This window comes from Orcinus orca, chromosome X (genome assembly GCF_937001465.1).
Source record: "Orcinus orca chromosome X, mOrcOrc1.1, whole genome shotgun sequence".
In the NCBI taxonomy this organism is placed as follows: domain Eukaryota; kingdom Metazoa; phylum Chordata; class Mammalia; order Artiodactyla; family Delphinidae; genus Orcinus; species Orcinus orca.
Window position 1 is genome coordinate 7,959,994 of NC_064580.1, and position 22,438 is coordinate 7,982,431.

At 43.1% G+C, this 22,438-nt stretch overlaps 1 protein-coding gene across 12 annotated transcripts in view; it reads right to left on the minus strand.

Annotated features, from left to right (window-relative positions):
- The window catches only part of MID1 (midline 1), a 677,015-nt gene that overhangs the window by 34,939 nt on the left and 619,638 nt on the right, over positions 1–22,438 (minus strand). For 11 of the 12 annotated variants that reach the window (XM_033420201.2, XM_033420193.2, XM_049704925.1 and 8 more), the window contains 2 exons: positions 21,732–21,875; positions 1,706–1,867 (listed from right to left, as the gene is read on the minus strand). In XM_033420201.2, the coding sequence (XP_033276092.2) occupies positions 1,706–1,867; positions 21,732–21,875 (306 nt within the window). The remainder of the gene's footprint in view (positions 1–1,705; positions 1,868–21,731; positions 21,876–22,438) is intronic. The other variant, XM_033420200.2, reaches the window with a different exon arrangement.

Here is a 22,438-nt window from a genome sequence, read left to right on the forward strand (position 1 = left end):
AGAAATTAACCCAACATTGTAAATCAACTATACTTCAATAAAATTGGAAAAAAAGGAAAAAAAAAAGGTGGAAGATAGAACGTGCGTAAAAATCATTGGACCCTAATGGGCGGATTAGGAAGGCGTTCCATAAAGGCGCGCACCCATCATTGACCATGAAGGCCGTGATCTGCTTGCCCGTCTTCCAGTGAGGAAGACCAGAACGTTACAGCCACCGAACAGACTGGCCTTCTAACGGTGAACTACATCGTGTTTGCTTCAGCTCCCGGCTTCACCGACACATGCATGGAGCAGGGTCATGCCGTCTGATGTCAGGCCCAACCCCCTGCCTTCTCGGAACAAATTCCACTTGCGCCTCGGATGTGTTTCTCAAGGAAACTATGACCTACTCTGTCTAGGTTCAAGGCTTTCGCTTTGATGAGGGCAAATGAGCGCAGGGAACAAATTAATCATTGACTTGGCTAAACAATTCAATGCACTGTAGGACTTGTACACCTAAGAGTTTAACAAACTATAGCCCGCAGGCCAGATTCAGCCCACTGCCTGTGTCAAGAAAGTTTTGATGAAGCACGACCATGCCGTGCTTTTTGCACGACAGAGTCGAATACCTGTGACCAAGACCATCTGACCTGCACAGCCCCAAATAGTTACTATCTGGCACATTACAGAAAAAGTTTACCGACCTCTTGTACGTAAGTTAATAACATCTGGTCAATGATTGCATGTCTAGACATAGAAGATGACATTACCTGTCTATATGAAATGAATACATTATGTTTGGTAAAACCGGTGAATTACAAACAAGATGTCTCTTAGATCTACTCTATAGAATTAACCTCAGTATAGGTATATATTCATTTTTTTTCTTAGTTACTCTCTGAGGACGTTTTCTTCTTTACCAGCAGAAACACGGAGAGGAGAAATTAGCTTATGTTTAAGAGTTACGTATCTTAAACACGTATACCTGGGATAAAGTTACTTGACTACTGAAATCAAGGATTTAGCTTAAATGAGGGTTCCTCTTACAAAGTAGTTGCTGTTGGCTGGCAACCCTAGAACGCGCTGCGATATTGACACACTCCAAGTGACTTTCTCTTGGGAGGTCTTATGCAGAGAAATACCATATTGTACAGCATAATATTTCTAGCTCAGAAAGATGTAAAGAAAGATGAGCATAAAATAAAACACAGGTGGGCAGAGACAGGGGGAGATGACAGTGTTACAAGATGCACGTACCGCCTGGCCCGCCCTGTGTTGTAGGGGCCATCCTGAGGATTGTGGGACGTTTCCCGTCATCCCTGGCCTCTAACCACTAGACACCAGTAACATCCATCCCAGCTGTGACAACCAAAAATGACTCCAGACGTGGCTCAGTGTCCCTCGGGGGACCAGAATCACCTCTGAGTGCGAACCACGGGCCTGGACAGCTATCTGGAGTAAGAGAATTCCTGAAGAAAGAGTTAGTAATTTGCTATTCCGCTATGGAAAAGAATACTGTCTGCCAGTCACAGCGCCCCGACTCTGCGTCAGGCTTGGAACCGAGAGGAATCTGATGCAAAACCCACGATCGCACACTGGCTCTTTGCTTGCTTTCTGAGGCTGTCAGCGATACCCGCGACCGAGAAAAGGAAAAGAAGGGGCGCTAGAGGCAGCTGAAAGGAGAGCAGATGAGACACGACAGCTCTGCTGAGCTGGCGGCACGTACTGTTTGTCTTCAACTTCCCAGGCTCGCTGCTGCGGCTGCCCGCCTGGTTGATGGCCTTGACGATGAAGATGTACTTGGTGCCGCTCTGCAGACCGTGGACGGTGTAGTGGTTCTGCTTGATGTTGGGCACGATCATCCAGCTATCGGCCGAGTTACACAGACCTGCAAAGCCAAGCAGACGTGATGGGTTCTTTGGTGCAAGCATGGGGTAGATCTGCATAATGTTAAGGTTGCAGGGTTTTCGGTTATTTGAACCGCAAGTGGAGAGCTCTGTCACTTCTCAGGGAGGCCACCAGTCATCTCAAGGGCTCCGTCTCCTGCCTATAACTAGGAGGGCAACCTGTAGTTATTATTATATGTTCCTGCTGTGTGCTCTAAGTGGAAAGACCGACTAAGGTGATTATATTGCAAATGCTGTTCAGTGCGGCTAGGAGCAGCGAGGATTGTTCCGTCCAGGATCTTAAGCACCGTCTAGGTGCATGACGTGTTACTAGGTGCCGTGGGATGAAAAGCAAGCAAGTAACCACGGATCCCTCCCCCAGTTCTCACGATGATGACCGTTCAGTGTTTGAGCTCATCCATTTTGAGACTCACAGGAGGTGAGGGAGAGACCCGGGTCACGTATGAGACACTGACTTCACTAACGCAGATGTAGTAGGTTGCGTTTCTTGCCTCTCCTTCTTCACCCTGCCCTGGATCCACGTCTAGGTGACTTTGCAGTTGCTCCTTCTAAAGACACGGGGTATAATTCTCTTACCTCGTAGCTTTGGATTTGGCCACTAGAATGAGGCTGAAACGGTAACGTGCCAGTGGCCAGAGGAGGCATTACAAGGCCTTGAGGGTTTGTTGCCCCCTCGTGCCACTGCCACAGGGAGGACGTGCCCGATAATCTGCTCCTCTCATCGACTGCCCAGCCGAGTTGGGAGTGAGGCCAGCAGAGACTGGCCAGCACCAGGGCAACTTCTGACAGGGGACCAAAGAGAATGCTCATTGGGGTTGTCTGTGACCCAGTACTCTCCTGGTCGTACTTCAGTGAGTCAGGACATGTGTCCCTAAGAGAACCCTGGAGTGGCAGCACCTGAGGGCAGCTCAGGGCCCAGGGTGGCTCTGAGCAAAGCATCAGTAGGGATTGTGACCAGCTGCATCCCTAGCATGGCTGGTTCCAAAGAGCAGGGCTGCACCCCGGCTGCATCCTGCAGGATGTGGTCTGAGGGGCAGGCTGCGGATGTAGGAGGCTTTGGAAGAACATGTAGGAAAGAGGAAGCCGTCTTGTTTTTCAGCTGGCTGACGCTGAAAGCATTTCTTTGGTACTGGGCCCGACTCTCCTCTCCGCCCACCAATCTCCACGCTAATCGAACCTTTTCCCAGCCCCCTGGTGACCGGGCTGTCGTGGCGTTTCCGGACTCTGGTGAATTTCCTTCACCAACTCTCGGCAGAGGGCTTGGGCCCCTCCACTTCCTGAGGGGCGCTCAACTTGCCTCCCCTCCTTCCCTTTCAGGGGATTTGCAAGTCAAAGGGTTAGTTCTTTTGAGGCAATTTACACCTTAACCATACGCCCAAGAAGCACGTCCCTTCATCTTTCTTTGCTCTTACCTCTTTGAGACTCTAATAAAACATTTCTGTAGAAAGAAACTCACAAACGCATATCCCTACTAACCCACAAATACCTGCACAGCATTTCAAGATGTTCACGGCCCCATGACAGCTGTTTCTGAATCCTACTAAATACCGTCTCCGACTTTTCAGGTCAACATTGTTCACGGTAGTCTCACGGTTGAGACGAACGTGAAAATATTTTGTTAATTGTGAAAACTCACCTCCTACGATTTGTATCTTGGGTGCACAGTATTTGCAGGTGCACATCAGTGAGTCTTAAAATAAGCACACACATATATAGTCATATACATGAAAAATCCTGTGAATTTTCTCTCACCTCTTTTCACTTCCATCTGTAAACATTTAATCCAGGAGGACTGCAAGAGTTGACAGAGCCGCCATAAAGCAAGGAAATGATGTGAGACTCACAGAAGGGGTTGAGTGTGGTGCGCTTGTTTTCGGAGACATAACAGAGCAACTAAGGCACCATCCCCCCAGCCCCAATTTCCCCCTAATTCTCCGACCCGTTGTCACTTGTATTAGACCCAGGTGAACATCCACAAATGGCTTAGTAACATGGGACTCTCCCAATTACATCTCTCTTTTGATACTTTCTCACCTTCCCTTTTCCTTCAACACAGCAGTGACAAGCTCCACGCTTCCAGACAGTGCCGCGACCAAATTGTAGATTTTGATCCACCCAAAACTGGATCTCAGCTCTGGGCCCCAAGAAGCCTGTAACTCACTTTATTATTAGCATTTTTTTGACTTTTATTTTATTTTTTTATACAGCAGGTTCTGAATAGTTATCTGTTTCATACGTATTAGTGTATCCAGTCAATCCCAATCTCCCGATTCATTCCACCCCCCCACCACCTCCCGCGCTTTCCCCCTTGGTGTCCATACGTTGGTTCTCTACGCCTCTGTCCCTATTTCTGCCCTGCAGACTGGTTCACCTGTACCATTTTTCTAGGTGCCACATGTAAGCGTTAAGATATGATATTTGTTTTTCTCTTTCTGACTTGCTTCACTTGGTATGACAGTCTCTAGGTCCATCCACGTCTCTGCAAATGACTCAGTTTTGTTCCTTTTTATGGCTGAGTAATATTCCATTGTACATATGACCACAACTTCTTTATCCATTCATCTGTCGATGGGCATTTAGGTTGCTTCCAGGACCTGGCTATTGTAAATAGTGCTGCAGTGAACATTGGGGTGCATGTGTCTTTTCGAATTATGGTTTTCTCTGGGTATATGCCCAGTAGTGGGATTGCTGAATCATACGGTAATTCTATTTTTAGTTTTTTGAGGAACCTCTATACTGTTCTCCATAGTGGCTGTATCAGTTTACATTCCCACCCACAGTGCAAGAGGGTTCCCTTTTCGCCACACCCTCTCCAGCATTTGTTGTTTGTAGATTTTCTGATGAAGCCCATTCTAACTGGTGTGAGGTGATACCTCATTGGAGTTTTGATTTGCATTTCTTTAATAATTAGTGACGTTGAGCTGCTTTTCATGTGCCTCCTGGCCATCTGTGTGTCTTCTTTGGAGAATAAGGTCTATGTAGGTCTTCTGCCCATTTTTTGATTGGGTTGTTTGTATTTTTTTGACACTGAGCTGAATGAGCTGTTTGTATATATTTTAGAGATTAATCCTTTGTCCGTTAATTCGTCTGCAAATGTTTTCTCTCATTCTGAGGGTTGTCTTTTTGTCTTGTTTATAGTTTCCTTTGCTGTGCCAAAGTTTCAGTAGGTCCCATTTGTTTAATTTTGTTTTTATTTCCATTTCTCTAGAAGGTGGGTCTAGAAGGATCTTGCTGTGATTTATGTCATAGAGTGTTCTGCCTATGCTTTCCTCTACGAGTTTGATAGTGTCTGGTCTTATACTTAGGTCTTACATCCTTTTTGAGTTTGCTTTGTGTATGGTGTTAGGAAGTGTTCTACTTTCATTCTTTTACATGTAGCTCTCTAGTTTTCCCAGCACCACTTATTGAAGAGACTGTCTTTTCTCCATTGTATATTCTTGCCTCCTTTATCAAAGATAAGGTGACCATATGTGTGTGGGTTTATCTCTGGGCTTTCCCTCCTGTTGCATTGATCTATATTTCTGTCTTTGTGCCAGTATCATACTGTCTTGATTACTATAGCTCTGTAGTATAGTCTGAAGTCAGGGAGCCTGGTTGTTCGAGCTCCGTTTTTTCCCCTCAAAATTGCTTTGGCTATTTGGAGTCTTTGGTGTCTCCATACAAATTTTAAGATTTTTTGGTCCTAGTTCTGTAAAAAAAAAAAAAAAAAAAAAAAAAGCCATTGGTAATTTGACAGGGATTTCACTGAATCTGTAGATTGCTTTGGGAAGTATAGTCATTTTCACAATATTGAGTCTTCCAATCCAAGAGCAGACGGTGTATCTCTCCATCTGTTTGTGTCATCTTTGCTTTCTTTCATCAGTGTCCTATAGTTTTCTGAGTATAGGTCTTTTACCTCCTTTGGTAGGTTTCTTCCTAGGTTTATAATTCTTTTTGTTGCAGGGGCGAATGGGATTGTTTCCTTAATTTCTCTTTCTGATCTTTCGTTGCTGGTGTATAGGAATGCCAGAGATTTCTGTGCATTAATTTTGTATCCTGCAACTGTACGAAATTCATTCATTAGTTCTAGTAGTTTTCTGGTGGCATCTTTAGGACTGTCTATGTATAGTATCATGTCACCTGCAAACAGTGACAGTTTTACTTCTTCTTTTCTGATTTGGATCCTTTTTATTCTCTGATTGCTATGGCTAAAACTTCCAAGACTATGTTGAATAAGAGTGGTGAGAGTGGACAGACTTGTCTTGTTCTCTTTGATTTCTTCAGTGATCTCTTGGTTATTTAGTAACGTAGTGTTTACCCTCCATGTGTCTGTGGTTTTTATGGGTTTTTTCCCCTGTAATTTATTTCTAGTCTCATAGTGTTGTGGTTGGAAAAGATGCTTGATATGATTTCAATTTTCTTAAATTTACCAAGGCTTGATTTGTAACCCAAGATATGATCTGTCCTGGAGAATGTTCCATGTGCACTTCAGAATAAAGTGTATTCTGCCACTTTTGGGTGAAATGTTCTAAAAATATCAATTAAATCTAGCTGGTCTATTGTGTCATTTAGAGCTTGTGTTTGCTTGTTAATTTTCTGTCTGGATGATCTGTCCATTGGTGTGAGGTGTTAAGGGTCCCCCACTATCACTATGTTACCGTCGATTTCCTCTTTTATAGCTGTTAGCAGTTGCCTTACGTATTGAGGTACTATGTTGGGTGCATATATATTTATAATTGTTACATCTTCTTGGGTTGATCCCTTGATCATTATGTAGTATCCTTTCTTGTCTCTTGTAACATTCTTTCTTTTAAAGTCTATTTTATCTGATATGAGCATTGCTACTCCAGCTTTCTTTTGATTTCCATTTGCATGGAATGTCTTTTTCCATCCCCTCACTTTCAGGCTGTATGTGTCTGAAGTGGGTCTCTTGTAGACAGCATATATAAATATGGGTCTTGTTTTCGTATCCATTCAGTGAGCCTGTGTCTTTTGGTTGGAGCATTTAACCCATTCACTTTTAAGGTAATTATTGATATGTATGTTTCTATTACCATTTTCTTAATTGTTTTGGGTTTGTTTTTGTAGGTCCTTTTCTTCTCTTGTGTTTCCCACTTAGAGAAGTTCCTTTAGCATTTGTTGTAGAGCTGGTTTGGTGGTGCTGAATTCTCTTAGCTTTTGCTTGTCTGTAGAGCTTTTGATTTCTCCACTGAATCTGAATGAGATCCTTGCCCAGTAGAGTAATCTTGGTTGTAGGTTCTTCCCTTTCATCACTTTAAACATACCATGCCACTCCCTTCTGGCTTGCAGAGTTTCTGCTGAGAAATCAGCTGTTAACCTTATGGGAGTTCCCTTGTATGTTATCTGTCATTTTTCCCTTGCTGCTTTCAGTAATAATTTTTGCCAGTTTGATTACTATGTGTCTCGGCGTGTTTCTCCTTGGGTTTATCCTGCCTGGGACTCTCGGTGCTTCCTGGACTTGGGGGGCTATTTCCTTTCCCATGTTAGGGAAGTTTTTTGACTCTAATCTCTTCAAATATTTTCTCTGGTCCCTTCTCTTCTCTCTACTCCTTCTGGGACCCCTCTAATGGGAATGTTGGTGCGTATAATGTTGTCCCAGAGGTCACTTAGGCTGTCTTCATTTCTTTTCATTCCTTTTTCTTTATTCTGTTCCGCAGCAGTGAATTCCACCATTCTGTCTTCCAGGTCACTTATCCGTTCTTCTGCCTCAGTTATTCTGCTATTGATTCCTTCTAGTGTAGTTTTCATTTCAGTTATTGTATTGTTCATCTCTGTTGGTTTGTTCTTTAAGTCTTCTAGGTCTTTGTGAAACATTTCTTGCACCTTCACTACCTTGGCCTCCATTCTTTTTCTGGAAGGTTGCCTGTCTCCACTTCATTTGGTTGTTTTTCTGGGGTTTTATCTTGTTCCTTCATCTGGTACATAGCCCTCTGCCTTTTCATCTTGTCTTCTGTGAATGTGGTTTTTGTTCCACAGGCTGCAGGACTGTAGTTCTTCCTGCTTCTGCTGTCTGCCCTCTGGTGGATGAGGCTATCTAAGAGGCTTGTGCAAGCTTCCTGATGGGAGGGACTGGTGGTGGGTAGAGCTGGCTGTTGCTCTGGTGGGCAGAGAGCAGTAAAACTTTAATCTGCTTGTCTGCTGATGGGTGGGGCTGAGTTCAGTCCCTGTTCGTTGTTTGGCCTGAGGTGACCCAGCACTGGAGGCCACAGGCTCTTTGGTGGGGCTAAGGGCGGACTCTGGGAGGGCTCATGCCAAGGAGCACTTCCCTGAACCTCCGCTGCCAGAGTCCCTGCGGTGAGCCACAGCCCCTCCCCGCCTCTGCAGGAGACCCTCCAACACCAGCAGGTAGGTCTGGTTCAGTCTCCTATGGGGTCACTGCTCCCTCCCCCTGGGTCCGGATGTGCACACTACCTTGTGTGTGCCCTCCAGGAGTGGAGTCTCTTTCCCCCAGTCCTGCAATCGAATACAGCTAGCCTTTGAAGTCCGATTCTCTGGGAATTCCTCCTCCCATTGTCAGACCCCTAGGTTGGGAAACCTGACGTGGGGCTCAGAAACTTCACTCCAGGGGGTGGACTTCTGTGGTATAACTAACTGTTCTCCAGTCGTCTGTGAGCCACCCACCCAGGGGTTATGGGATTTGATTTTATTGTGATTGCAGCCCTCCCACTGTCTCACTCTAGCTTCTACTGTGTCTTATGGATGTGGAGTATCTTTTCCAGTGAGTTCCAGTGTCTTTCTGTTGATGACCCGTCCAGCAGTTAGTTGTGATTCAGGTGCTCTCGCGAGGGGGAGTGACCGCACGTCCTTCCACTCTGCCATCTTCCCACCAAATCCAAATGTCCTTAAAACGAGCTTGGCGTGTGTGTATGGATGGAGTGGGTGGGATATATATGTTGTCAAGCAAGGCTTAACCCCAAACTTAATTTTTTTCCAATTTCTGTTTTCCCCCTTGCTTTATCCAATAATTATTTCACAACTTCCCCGTTACTTTCAACCTCAATGCACATCGCACCTGTTCCCCTTTCCCCAGCACAGGCTGGGCCTGTGCTTTGGGGAGCTACAGTGGGCCGGATGGTTTTTCCACTCTTCTCCTCTTTGTCCCCCTCTAAGCACTCGAAATCCAGACGAGGGGCCTTGTGTGTCTCTCGGACATCTTTTCTCCCACTTGTAAGCTGTAGATTCTCCGCTCACTGCAGTGAGCTGCTTCTTTGACTCAGGGTTTCTCTGCTGCCTCATGCCAACTTTGGGATCCCCTCTGGCGTTGACGGTCTCTGTGCAGCATGGTGTGCTCACTCCCATGCTGAATCCTCTCATCTACAGCCGCATTAAAGCCTCATTAAAGCATGCTTTTTCTTACCCTCCTTGTCACTGACCTCCCCCAAGTGAAGCCTCTTCTTAATTGCCTGGCTGTCCAGTGGTTAAGACTCCGTGCTTCTACGGCAGGGGGCGCGGGTTCGATCCCTGGTCGGGGAACTTTTACTCCCAAGTAGTGCCTCCCTGGGCAGATCCTGAGCAAACCCAGGTCCCGTCAGCACGGACGTAGCCCCACATTCTCCTGAAGCCCAAATCCCAGCGAGTACTCTGGAGACTGAACTCCTGTTGCACGGAAGCTGGCCCTTCTAGTCCCAAAGCGGAAGCCCTGGCAGCGCGTGTAACTCACTTTAGATATTTAGTAAGAGCATTACACTAGTAATAAAGCAACAGACACAGAAAACAAACTTAGTTACCAAAGGCGAAGGGACAAATTAGGAGTTTGGGATGAACATATGCACACTATTCCATATGAAACAGATACTCAACAACCTCCTACTATATAGCACAGGGAACTCTACTCAATATTCTGTGATAACCTATAAGGGAAAAGAACCTGAAAAAATATATGTATGTGTAACTGAATCACTGTGCTGTGTACACCTGAAACTAACACGACATTGTAAATCAACTATACTCCAATAAAAAATTAGTTAAAAAACAGAAAACGATGAGCTTTTCCACTGCCTAGGGCAATCCACTCATATTCCTAGACCTTTTGTCAACAGCAGTCCGGCACAAATGCAAACAGTAACAGCATAATCAAATGAGAATCCTATCAATGTCACTGTGTTTACACTGTTCCTATTTAATTGCATATGTTACAGCGAAATGAGTATTGTGGTCAAAGAAAGCAAATGTAAAAATGTTTCAATAAACTTTACATCACTGTACAACCCCAAAGCTGGGTTTAATGCGGTGGCGGAAGGCTTTCAGCAACATCATAGAGCAGATGTCTGAAATCGCTGCAAACTCCAACTTGGCTCACAATCCGAAGCCTTAACCCAACAGAAAAAGATTTAATATGTTTCAGAAAACTTTTCCAAACCAGAAGAGGGACGCTGGCCATCCTGATTAGTTTGCGAACAGGTCACTAATTATTTCACTTGGATATTAAAAGAACAAAATGTTTATGGAGTAGTAAAATTTGATTGGCTATCTATCTATCTTTACCCTGGGACAGTCTGCTTTGATGAATGCTAACGCTAACTATTTAGGCTTACCTTTATATTATTATCACGGCCAAGGTCATAACTGAGAGGTTGATTACAAACGCCAAGAAAGCAACATCGACCGTTCTCTTTCGGGGGTGCAGTTGGTGGGATGCCTCAGCGCACACCATTATTGCATTGCTAGTGTTGGTCTAGTGCCAGCACCACTTAACTTCTTGCATATGGTGCCAAGCGCCAGACTTCTCTGCCTTGATACCCACCCCCCTGTGCTGAGACCGTTGACCAGGTTTTATTCATTCATCACTTTACGAAACATCCATATAACTGTCCTGACTGAAACCTCTACTTTTCTCTCAATTCGTTTCCAGTCATCTTGGAGGGAGTGCCAACATCCACCTTCTCCAATTCAGCCTGAAGTATTCAAACAACAGTGCAACTTGGAAGATGATCAGTTCGTAATACAGTAACTGAGTTTTGTGACTTTGTACTTTTTCTCTCTCATTGACGAGGGGTCAGAAGCATCTCCCTACATGATGCCGCTCCTCACAAGATCCGAGTTACGTCTGGGACTTCAGAGCAACTGCCTGTCATCTTACGGTAAAACATTATGTATAGAACATTATGCAACACGGACGCCCTTCAGAGAGGCTGCACACCAGCTTCTCACACCCTTTGTTTCTTTGAACAGATTGGACGTAAGTGAACATTCTTTTCCTTCTTCTCAATCCACATAGTATATGTTTCATAACTTTCATGAATGTTTTCAAAATGACTAAAACAAATTACATACAGATAATTACTTTGCCATGAAGGCTTGAAGACACGGATCTTTTGACTTTTGCCAAGGATAAAAATAATAGGCTGCTAGGAGAAGGAAGGCTCCAACTGAAGATGTGCAATGATGCATTAAAAGTAGTTCTGGAAAAAACTGTAAAATTGAATACATAGCTATTTCTCATAAGCAGTTCGTTAACATCTGTAGTCGTAAGCCTGTTCGTAACAACGAAAAATAAAAAATTAACTGTCATTAAGAGTGTATGAATTTGATTAGAGAGAGTCTTTTTACAGGATTAAAAAGCTCCATAGATAGTATCGAATTCTCCTTCACTAAAGTCACTTGAGGGCAATGAACTAGAATTTATTATGACAAGTGCAGGCACTGTGACCTAGGGACAGTAGAAGACTGCCTAGTGGCACATGAGCTACAGCCAGCTTTGGAGCATTCCTTCTCCTTCTTTCCAGTAGCGTTTGTACTCTTAGATCTTATTCAATAGAACATCTGCAAAGGATAGTCCTTTCAAACGGTGGGACAGAAGAACAAACAACATGCGAGGAAGGCCTTTCACGAGAAGACTGTGTAAAATGCCATTATGTAGATAATCCGGGCAGATTGCACGACCGACCTTTATGATACGGCAAAAAATATAATGATGGGTGAGTCGAGGCTATATTTTTGTAGGAACAGTAACTTTGAATAGCTATGTGCTAACGCTGGCACACACAGGGCTAAGACCTTTACTTTTAATGTCTCAGCCATGTGAGGTTAAAACATTACCTCTTCTTACAGATGAAGAAACAGAGGATGTTCAATAATTTGCCCCAAATTATAGAGCTAGTGAGGTCCAAAGCTGGGATTCAAATCCAGATCTCCCCCAATCACTACAACGCTGCGTAACAGTTGTTAAGAAAAAAATTATCTGTGGCCCAAAAGCACATGAAAAGATGCTCAACCTCACTGATCATTAGAGAATTGCCGGTGAAAACTACAATGAGCTGTCACCTCACACTGATCAGAATGGCCATCATCAAAAACTCTACAAATAGCAAATGCTGGAGAGGGTGTGGAGCAAAGGGAACCCTCCTGCACTGTTGGTGGGAATGTAAATTGGTGCAGCCACTATAGAGAACAGTATGGCGGTTCCTTTAAAAAACTAAAACTAAAACGACCATACGACCCAGCCATCCCACTCCTGGGCATAGATCAGGAGAAAATCATAACTTGAAAAAAAACGTGCACCCCAATGTTCAGTGCAGCACTGTTTACAATAGCACGGACATGGAAGCAAACCTAAATGTCCATCAACAGAGGAATGAATAAAGAAGATGTGGTACATATACACAATGGAACAGTACTCAACCATAAAAAAAGAATGAAATAATGCCACTGGCAGCAACATGGATGGACCTAGAGATTATCATACTAAGTGAAGCAAGTCAAAGAGAAAGACAAGTACCATATGATCTCATTTCTACGTGGAGTCTAAAAAAAATGATACCAATGAACTTACGTACAGAACAGAAACAGACTCACAGACTTCAAAAACCAACTTGTGGTTACCAAAGGGGAGAGGTCAGGAGACGGGTAGATTAGGAGTTTGGGATTAACATCTACACACTACTATATATACAACAGATAACCCACAAGGACCTACTGTACAGCACAGGGAACTCTAGTCACTATTCTCTAAAAGCCTATATGAGAAAAGAATCTGTAAAGTAATGGAGATACGTATATGTATAACTGATTCACTTTGCTGTACGCCTGAAACCAACGCTGCATTGTAAATCAACTATCCTCCAATATAAAATAAAGATTAAATTACAAAAGAAAAGAAAAAATAATCTGAGAATGTTTACATCTCAGTTACCATTCATCTAAATTTCTTCTTCTTTTTTTTTTTTTTTTTTTTTTTGCGGTACGTGGGCCTCTCACTGTTGTGGCCTCTCCCGTTGCGGAGCACAGGCTCCGGACGCGCAGAGCTGGGCTCACGGGCCCAGCCGCTCCGCGGCACGTGGGATCTTCCCGGATCGGGGCACGAACCCACGTCCCCTGCATCGGCAGGCGGACTCTCAACCACTGCGCCACCAGGGAAGCCCTAAATTTATTCTTGCACTTGTTGCAATTTGATCCTGTAGGCCTTGGGACTTCACTCTACTGCTTTAATAGACATTAAAGAGACAAACAAATGCTGATACTAACAAGCTGACTAGAGTACCCCAGTTAGATGAACAAGTGCAGTGTCACTGGTTTCCATCTGTCCTGGGAGGACAGGCCTTTTTAGCATCTACGTTTTAAATAGGGCAGATCTTGCCCTGTACAGCACAGAGAATTCTACTCAGAATTCTGTAACAACCTATATGGAAAAGAATCTGAAAAAGAATGGATATATGTATAACGAAATCACTTTGCTGTACACCGGAAACTAACACAACACTGTAGATCAACTATGCTCCAATATAAAATAAAAATTAAAAATACTAGCTACACAAGGACCTACAGTATAGCACAGCGAACTGTATTATTTTCCATTATAGGTTCTTACAAGATAATCTGAAAAAATAACTGAAGCTTTGCTGTACACCTGCAACTAACACAATATTGTAAATCAACTACACTTGGATAAAAAAAATTATAAGAACAACAACCAAAGGCAGGTCTGTAACCTTCGTTAAGCCACGTGCATTTATTTCCTTGTGGTAACTGCTTTCTGGGAACAAATCCCCTTCTCTGGCATCACCCAACGTAAAGCTCTAATTTCAGTAGTATTGTTGTCGTTGGATTTCTACAGGTGTGGCCTTTTCTCATCTATTCCATTCTTGTGTCTTTTTTGGGTATTCTTTTCCATGCCAACAGCATGGAAGTCAAGGTAGTCACAGTTGAGTCGCCTGGGAAACCCTAAGTTTCAAGCAACCTGTATCTTCCTTTCATCTTGGGGATGGAATGACGTGCTGGTACGGAGCTAAGGCTCTATAGTAGATGGCCCTCTGGCCCCACTCCCTTCCTTCTTGCTGTATCCACGCATTTTGTTTGCTATATAACCTTGCAGGCCTCTCATTGTGACTCCAGGCTCACTCGTGGGAATGGGTTTGGCCAATGGCACATCAGCTAACGTGACAAAGACAGGCTTGCAAAGCATGTGGGCAACTGGGCCCAGCCATCTGCCTTCACCTCTGCAGTCCCCTGGAGAACATGCTTGAGGTAGATTGCAGGAGAGAGCTGTCCAGCAGTGGAGATGCGCCAGTTACCAGCCTGAGCTGCGAGGGGGCCTAACCAACACCAGCAGGTTAGCTGACCCCCAGCTGACTCCAGATGCACAAACAGTAAGAACTAGACCTGTACGGGGTTGAGTCCTGGTTCTGTTTCTCTATCTTCATTTCTCACCGTCTCCCCTTCCTCACTCAGCTCTCTAGCCAGGCTTAATTAGACGAGATCTCCCACTGCACCCTGCCACCTTCTGTCTCTATAGGTTTGCTTAACATGGCTGGCTGCTATGCCTTTACTGTACTGATAGGTACCCGCTCTCTTTCAAGACTTAGTGATCACTTGCCCCAAGACCTTTTGGTTGTACCATCTCTGCCCTCTCCATGCCTTCTTGCCAAAGCTGTTCTCAACGTTTCATGATTTTCCCTTTTGCTCCAAAATTACACATTCTTGGAAGATTGTAATAAAAGCTAAGTAAGATTTTAAGAAAAGCTTCCAAGGCAGGCTGATTAAGGAGTGAAAGGTCAGAGGGGTCAGGAGGGGAAGCTGGGAAAAGGGGATATAGGGAGGGGGGGCCATTTGTTGGTATGAGTCACTTATACTTTAGCCCCTTAGAGGTGTGGGTCTTTCTGCATCACTCTTTTAATTACTCCTAAATCAAATTTCTCCTTGAAGCGTCATGTGCCTCAGAATTACTTGTGCTAGGGAAGAACAGTGTAGTTACAAAAAGGTTTATATAATGAAAGCAAGGTTGGTATGGATTTACTCAAAACATTTCTTTGTTGAAAAGTGACTAGTGCTATTCTAGCCTCTTCTGCTTTGGCATCTTCTATTTTTATTTGCTAAAGAAGCTTTCCAACTTGCTCCCCTAAAAATACATTTCTTCTCGTCCTTTGCCAGGTACTTAATTCAGATAACTGCGGGGTGAGAGGGAGTGCTTCCTCTATTATCATCTCTCTGACCAGCTACTTGCTGCTATTCTAGATCATCACATTGTCGCCGATACGGAATATCTCATGGGCCCCAGTGAGAAAGGGGCTTCTCTGTGTTTCAAATAAGGTCTAAGATTCTTCCTAGGTGGGGGCCAATTGTTAATATTTCAGAAGATGGCCCTGCTCGCCTCTGAATGAGACCAGGTATTTGGTATTCTTCGGCTATTCATTTCATTAAATCCTTTAAAAAAGAATGTGAAATAGATTCCGGAGACAAGATGGCAGAGGAGAAGAACTTGAGCTCACCTCCTCTCATGAAAACACCCAAATCAAAACTGCTGAACAACCACTGACAAAAAAGACTAGGACCTACCAAAAAAGATATTCTACATCCAAAGACAGAAGAAGCCACAACAAGACAGTAGGAGGGGTGCTTCCGCGATGTAATCAAATCCCATGCCCGCCAGGTGGGTGACCCAGAAAATGGAAAATCATTATATTGCAGAGGTTCTCTTACAGAAGTAAGTGTTCTGAGCCCCACTTCAGGCTCCCCAGCCTGCGGGGTCTGGCATCAGGAGGAGGAGCCCCCAGAGCATTTGGCTTTGAAGACCAGTAGGGCTTGAGTGCAGGAGCCCCACAGGACAGGTGGAAACAGACTCCACTCTTGGAGGGCACACATGAGGTTTCCTGTGAACTGGGACCCAGGGCAAAGCAGGGACTCGACAGGAGCCTGGGTCAGACCTACCTGTGGGTCTTGGAGGGCCTCCTAGGGAGTTGGGGGTTGGCTGGGGCTCACTGTAGGGGCAAGGGCCAGAGGCCCCAGGAAATACTCATCAGCGTGAGCTCTCCCGGAGATCGCCATTTTGGCACCGAGACCTTGCCCCCCCCGCCCCCCACCACCGCCTGGGTCCAGTGCTGGTACACCTCAGGCCAAACAATGAACAGGGGGGGAACACAGCCCCACCCATCAGCAGACAGTCTGCCTGAAGTCGTCCCGAGCACAAAGTCTCCCCTAAACGCACCTCTTGACGTGGCCCTGCCCACCAGGGGGCAGGCAACAGTCCCTCCCACCAGGAAGCCTGCACAAGCCTCTGGACCAATCTCACCCACCAGGGTGCAGACACCAGAAGAAAGAGGGAACTACAAACGTGCAGCCTGAGAAACAGAGACCACAAACACAGTTACACAAAATGAGACGGCAGAGAAATATATTCCAGACAAAGGAACAAGATAAAAGCCCAGAAGAACAACTAAGTGAAGTGGAGATAGGTAATCTACCTGAAGAAGAATTCAGAGTAATGAATTAAAAAAGAAAAAGCAATGCAAACACAACACGAAAGACAGTCATCAAATCACGAGAGAAGCGAACAAAAGAGGAAGGGAAGAAAAAAGACTTACAAAAACAAATCCAAAACAATGAACAAGATGGCAGTAAGAACATACATATTGATCACTACCTGAAATGTAAATAAAAGGATTAAATACTCCGACCAAAAGACATAAACTGGCTGAATGAATGGATACAAAAATAAATCCCGTATATGTGCTGTCTACAAGAGACCCACTTCAGGCCTAGGGACACATACAGACTGAAAGTGAGAAGATGGAAAAAGGTATTCTATGCAAACGGAAATCAAAAGAAAGCTGGAGTAGCAATACTCATGTCAGACAAAATAGGCTTTAAAATCAAGACTGTTACAAGAGACAAAGAAGGACACTATATATATGCAGTGATCAAAGGATCAAGCCATGAAGAAGATACAACAATTGTAAATGTATATGCACCCAACAAAGGAGCACCTCAGTATATAAGGCAAATGCTAACAGCCATAAAAGGAGAAATCAACAGTAACACAGTAATAATAGTGGGGAACTTTAACACCCCACTTACATCAACGGACAGATCATCCAGACAGAAAATCAATAAGGAAACACAGGCCTTAAATGACACATGACACCAGATGGACTTAATTGACATTTATAGAACATTCCATCTGAAAGCAGCAGAATACACATTCTTCTCAAAGGCACATATAACATTCTCCAGGAGAGATCACAATGCTGAGTCACAAAGCAAGCCTCGGTAAATTTAAGAAAATTGAACTCGTATCAAGCATCTTCTCCAACTACAACGCTATGAGATTAGAAATCAACTACAAAAACAACAACAACTGTAAAAAACACAAACACGTGGAGGTGAAGCAATATGCTACTAACCAACTGAATCAACTGGATCACTGAAGAAATCAAAGAAGAAATGAAAAAATACCTAGAGACAAACGAAAGCCTGATGACCCAAGACCTACGGGACACAGCAAAAGCGACTGTAAGAGGCAAGTTTATAGCAGTACTATCTTACCTCGGGAAACAAGAAAAATCTCAAATAAACAACTTAACCTTATGCCTAAAGCAACTAGAGAAAGAAGAAGAGACAAAACCCAAAGTTAGTAGAAGGAAAGAAACCCTAAAGATCAGAGCAGAAAGAAATGAGATAGAGACAAAGAATACGTAAACAAAACTGATAAATCTTTAGCCAGACTCATCAAGAAAAAAAGGGAGAAGGCTCTAATCCATAAAATTAGAAATGAAAAAGCTGAAGTTACAACAGGCACCGCAGAAATACAAAGGATCATGAGAGATTACTACAAGCAACTCTATGCCAATAAAATGGACAATCTAGAAGAAATGGACAAATTCGTAGAAAGGTACAATCTCCCAAGACTGAACCAAGCAGAAATAGAAACTGTGAACAGACCAGTCACAATTTACTGAAATTGAAAATGTGATTTAAAAACTCCCAACAAACAAAAGTCCAAGAGCAGATGGCTTCACAGGCGAATTCTACCAAGCATTTAGAGAAGAGTTAACACCTATCATTCTGAAACTATTCCCAAAAAATCGCAGAGGAGGGAACACCCCCAAACTCATTCTCCGAGGCCACCATCACCCTGATACCAAGACCAAACAAAGATAGCACAAAAAAAGAAAATTACAGGCCAATATCCCTGAAGAATATAGATGCAAAATTCCTCAACATAATACTAGCAAACCGAACCCGACAATACAGTAAAAGGATCATACACCGTGATCAAGTGGGATTCATCCCAGGGATGCAAGGATTCTTCAGTATCCGCAAATCAACCAATGTGATACGCCGCATTAACAAATTGAAGAATAAAAACCATATGATCATCTCAATAGATGCAGGAAAAGCTTCTGACAAAATTCAACATTCATTTATGATAAAAAAACCTCTCCAGAAAGTGGGCACAGAGCCTCAGCATAATAAAGACCATATATGACAAACCCATAGCTAACATGATACTCAACAGTGAAAAGCCAAAAGCATTTCCTCTAAGATCAGGAATGAGACAAGGATGCCCACTCCCACCACTTTCCTTTCAACATAGCTTTGGAAGTCCTAGCCTTGGCAATCAGAGAAGAAAAAGAAATAAAAGGAATCCCAATTGGAAAAGAAGTAAAACTGCCACTGTTTACAGAGGACATGATACTATACATAGAAAATCCTAAAGATGCTACCAGAAAACTACTTGAGCTCATCAATGAATTTGGTAAAGTTGCAGCTTATAGAATTAATACACAGAAATCTCTTGCATTTCTATATGTTAACGATGACAGAAAGAGAAATTAAGGAAACGATCCCATTTACCATCACATCAAAAAGAATAAAATTCCTAAGAATAAACCTACCCAAGGAGCCAAAATACCTGTACTCGAAAACTATAAGATGCTGATGAAAGAAACTGAAGATGACACACACAGATGGAAAGGAATTGGAAAAATCAATATTGTTCTTGAATTGGAAGAATCAATATTGTCAAAATGAGTACACTACCTAAGGCAAGCTACAGATTCAATGCAATCCCTATTAAATTACCAATGGCATTTTTCACAGAACTAGAGCAAAAAAATTTTACATTTGGGTGGAAACACAAAAAAACCCCGAATAGCCAAAGCAATCCTGAGAAAGGAAAACAGAGCGGGAGGAATCAGGCTCCTTGACTACAAAGCTACAGTCATCAAAACAGTATGGCATTGGCAGAGAAACAGAAATATAGATCAGTGGGACAGGATAGAAAGTCCAGAAATAAACCCATGCACCTATGGTCAACTAATCTATGTCAAAGGAGGCAAGGATATACAATGGAGAAGAGACAGCCTCTTCAATAAGGGTTGCAGGGAAAACTGGACAGCTACATGTTGAAGAATGAAACGAGAACATTCTCTAACAAACACTATACACAAAAATGAACTCAAGATGGATTAAAGACCTAAATGTAAGACCAGATACTATAAAACTCTCAGAGGAAAATATAGGCAGAACAATCTTTGCATAAATTGCAACAATATCTTTTTGGATCCACCTCCCGGAGTAATGAAAATAAAAACGAAAATAAACAAATGGGACCTAATTAAACTTAAAAGCTTTTGCACAGCAAAGGAAACCATCAACAAAACAAAAGGACAACCCACAAAATGGGAGAAAATGTTTGCAAACAAAGCAACTGACAAAGGATTAATCTCCACAATATACAAAAGCAGCTCATGCAGCTCAATATCAAAAAAACAACCCAGTGAACAAATGGGCAGAAGATCTAAAGAGACATTTCTCCAAAGAAGACACACAGATGGCCGAAAAGCACATGAAAAGATGCTCAACATCACTAATTATTAGAGAAATGCAAATCAAAACGACCATGAGGTGTCAGCTCACACGGCTCAGAATGGCCATCATTAAAAAATCTACAAACCATAAATGCTGGAGAGGGTGGGGAGAGAAGGGAGCCCTCCTATGCTGTTGGTGGGAATGTAAATTGGTACAACCATTATGGAGAACAGTATGGAGGTTCCCGAAAAGAACTTAAAATAGAACTATACCATATGATCCAGCAATCCCACTCCTGGGCATATATCCAGAGAAAACCATAATTTGAAAAGATACACGCACCCCAGTGTTCACTGCAGCACCATTTACAATAGCCAAAGCGTGGAAGCAACCTAAATATGTCCATCGACAGAGGAGTGAGTAATGAAGATTTGGTACATATACACGATGGAATAGTACTCAGACATAAAAAAGAATGAAATAATGCCATTTGCAGCAACATGGATGGACCTCGAGATGCTCATACTAAGCAAAGTAAGTCAGAAAGAGAAAAACAAATACCACGTGATATCACTTATATGTGCAATCTAAACTACGACACAAATGAACTTCTCTAAGAATCAGAAACAGACTGACACGGAGAACAGACTTGTGGTTGCCAAGTGGGGGTGGGGGCAGGGTAGGGATGGAGTGGGAGTTTGGGACTAGCAGATGCAAACTAGTACATACAGAATGGATAAACAACAAGGTCCTATTGTATAGCACAGGGAACTGTATTCACTATCCTGTAATAACTAGTCATAAAAAAGAACGAAATAATGCCATTTGCAGCAACATGGATGGACCTAGAGATTATCATCCTAAGTGACGTAAGTCAGAAAGACAAGTACCCTGTGATATCACTTCTATGTGGAGTCTAAAAAAAAGACACCAACGAACTTGTGTACAGAACAGAAACAGACTCACAGACTTCAAAAACAAACTTATGGTTACCAAAGGGGAGAGGTCGGGGGAGGGATAGATTAGGAGTTTGGGATTAACATCTACACACTACTATATATACAACAGGTAACCAACAAGGGCCTACTGTACAGCACAGGGAAGTCTAGTCACTATTCTCTAATAAACTATATGAGAAAAGAATCTGTAAAGTAATGGATATACGTATCTGTATAACTGAATCACTTTGCTATACACCCGAAACTAACACAACACTGTAAGTCAACTATACTCTAATATGAAATAAAAACTAAAGTAAAAAACTAAAGTGACACAGACCCAAGGTTAATAACAACAAAAAAATTCTGAAGTAACACTCAGAAAAGAAAACTTAATGTATGATATAATGACTGAGCCATATAACTCCCACCCAGAAAGTGCTGTTAACCCCATGATCTCCCCATGTTTTTCCAGTGGTGCTACTGCCCTCCCATCCAAGAGGCAACCATCATCCTGACTTTTATTTACAGTTTTTACACCTATGTATACATCTCTAAACACAAGAGCTTTTTATCTTTAACTTATGTACAAACAGACTCCTAGTGCATTCATCCTTTTGTTTCCCGATTCCTTTAACAATATTTTTTTAAGAGCCGTCCATGTTGGTTTGCTGGAGATTAAGAATTTTCAACGTCATCTGGCCTGTTATTTTTCCTAGCACAGTACGAGTGAGTGCTACCATCTTCTTGGTTAGGAAAGACAAGCCGATAAATATTGTGTACTCTTTCCGTCCTCGTCTTCCCTTGATATTTAAATTCAGAAATGCAATCGATCTGAGAACAGTCACCAAACAGAGAAGTCAAGAGGGCGTGCGATACTCACTCACGACATTGGCTTGTCCGGTGAATATGGTGTACTGGAGCTCGTAGGAAACCACACTGAATTCGTCATCGGAGGTCCAGTGAACGGTGATGGTGTCATAGGAAGCCGTGCAGAGCTCTTCTCTAATTGTGGGAGGGTTGGGAGCTGTGGGGAGCAAGACGGTCATCAGCAGAGAAGCAGACACCTCTGGGATACATTTCAAAGGAGATGTTTGACAGTCAAAGCAGGCCTTTTAAAACATATCCATCAGAACTATCCGAGAGATGACGATGCCAATCCAAAGAACATTTGCTTGGCTGGTTAGATCACTGTGATTTTTCCCAGGTAGTGTGACTTCAGCCAGCCAGTATCTTCTCTCTATTTATCATGAAAGCATGTTCAGAAGGGTAAGCAAACAAACTCTCTTATTCGTGAAAGAAAACATGTCAAACAAAAAGTAAACAAAGATGAACTCTTGTCATTTCATCCCCATTGTGGGGATGGCAAACTTTGTCGGTAAAGAGCTAGATGGTAAATATTTTAGGCTTTGTGGGTCCTCTGGTCTCTGTTGCAACTACTCAACTCTGCCTCTGTACCGTGAAAGCAGCCAGAGACAATGTGTACTCAAGCAGACCTGGCCAGGTTCCAGTAGAACTTTATTTACAAAAACAAGTGAGGACCAGATTTGGCATGTGAGCCAAAGTTAGCCATCCTCTGAGCTACAAGAT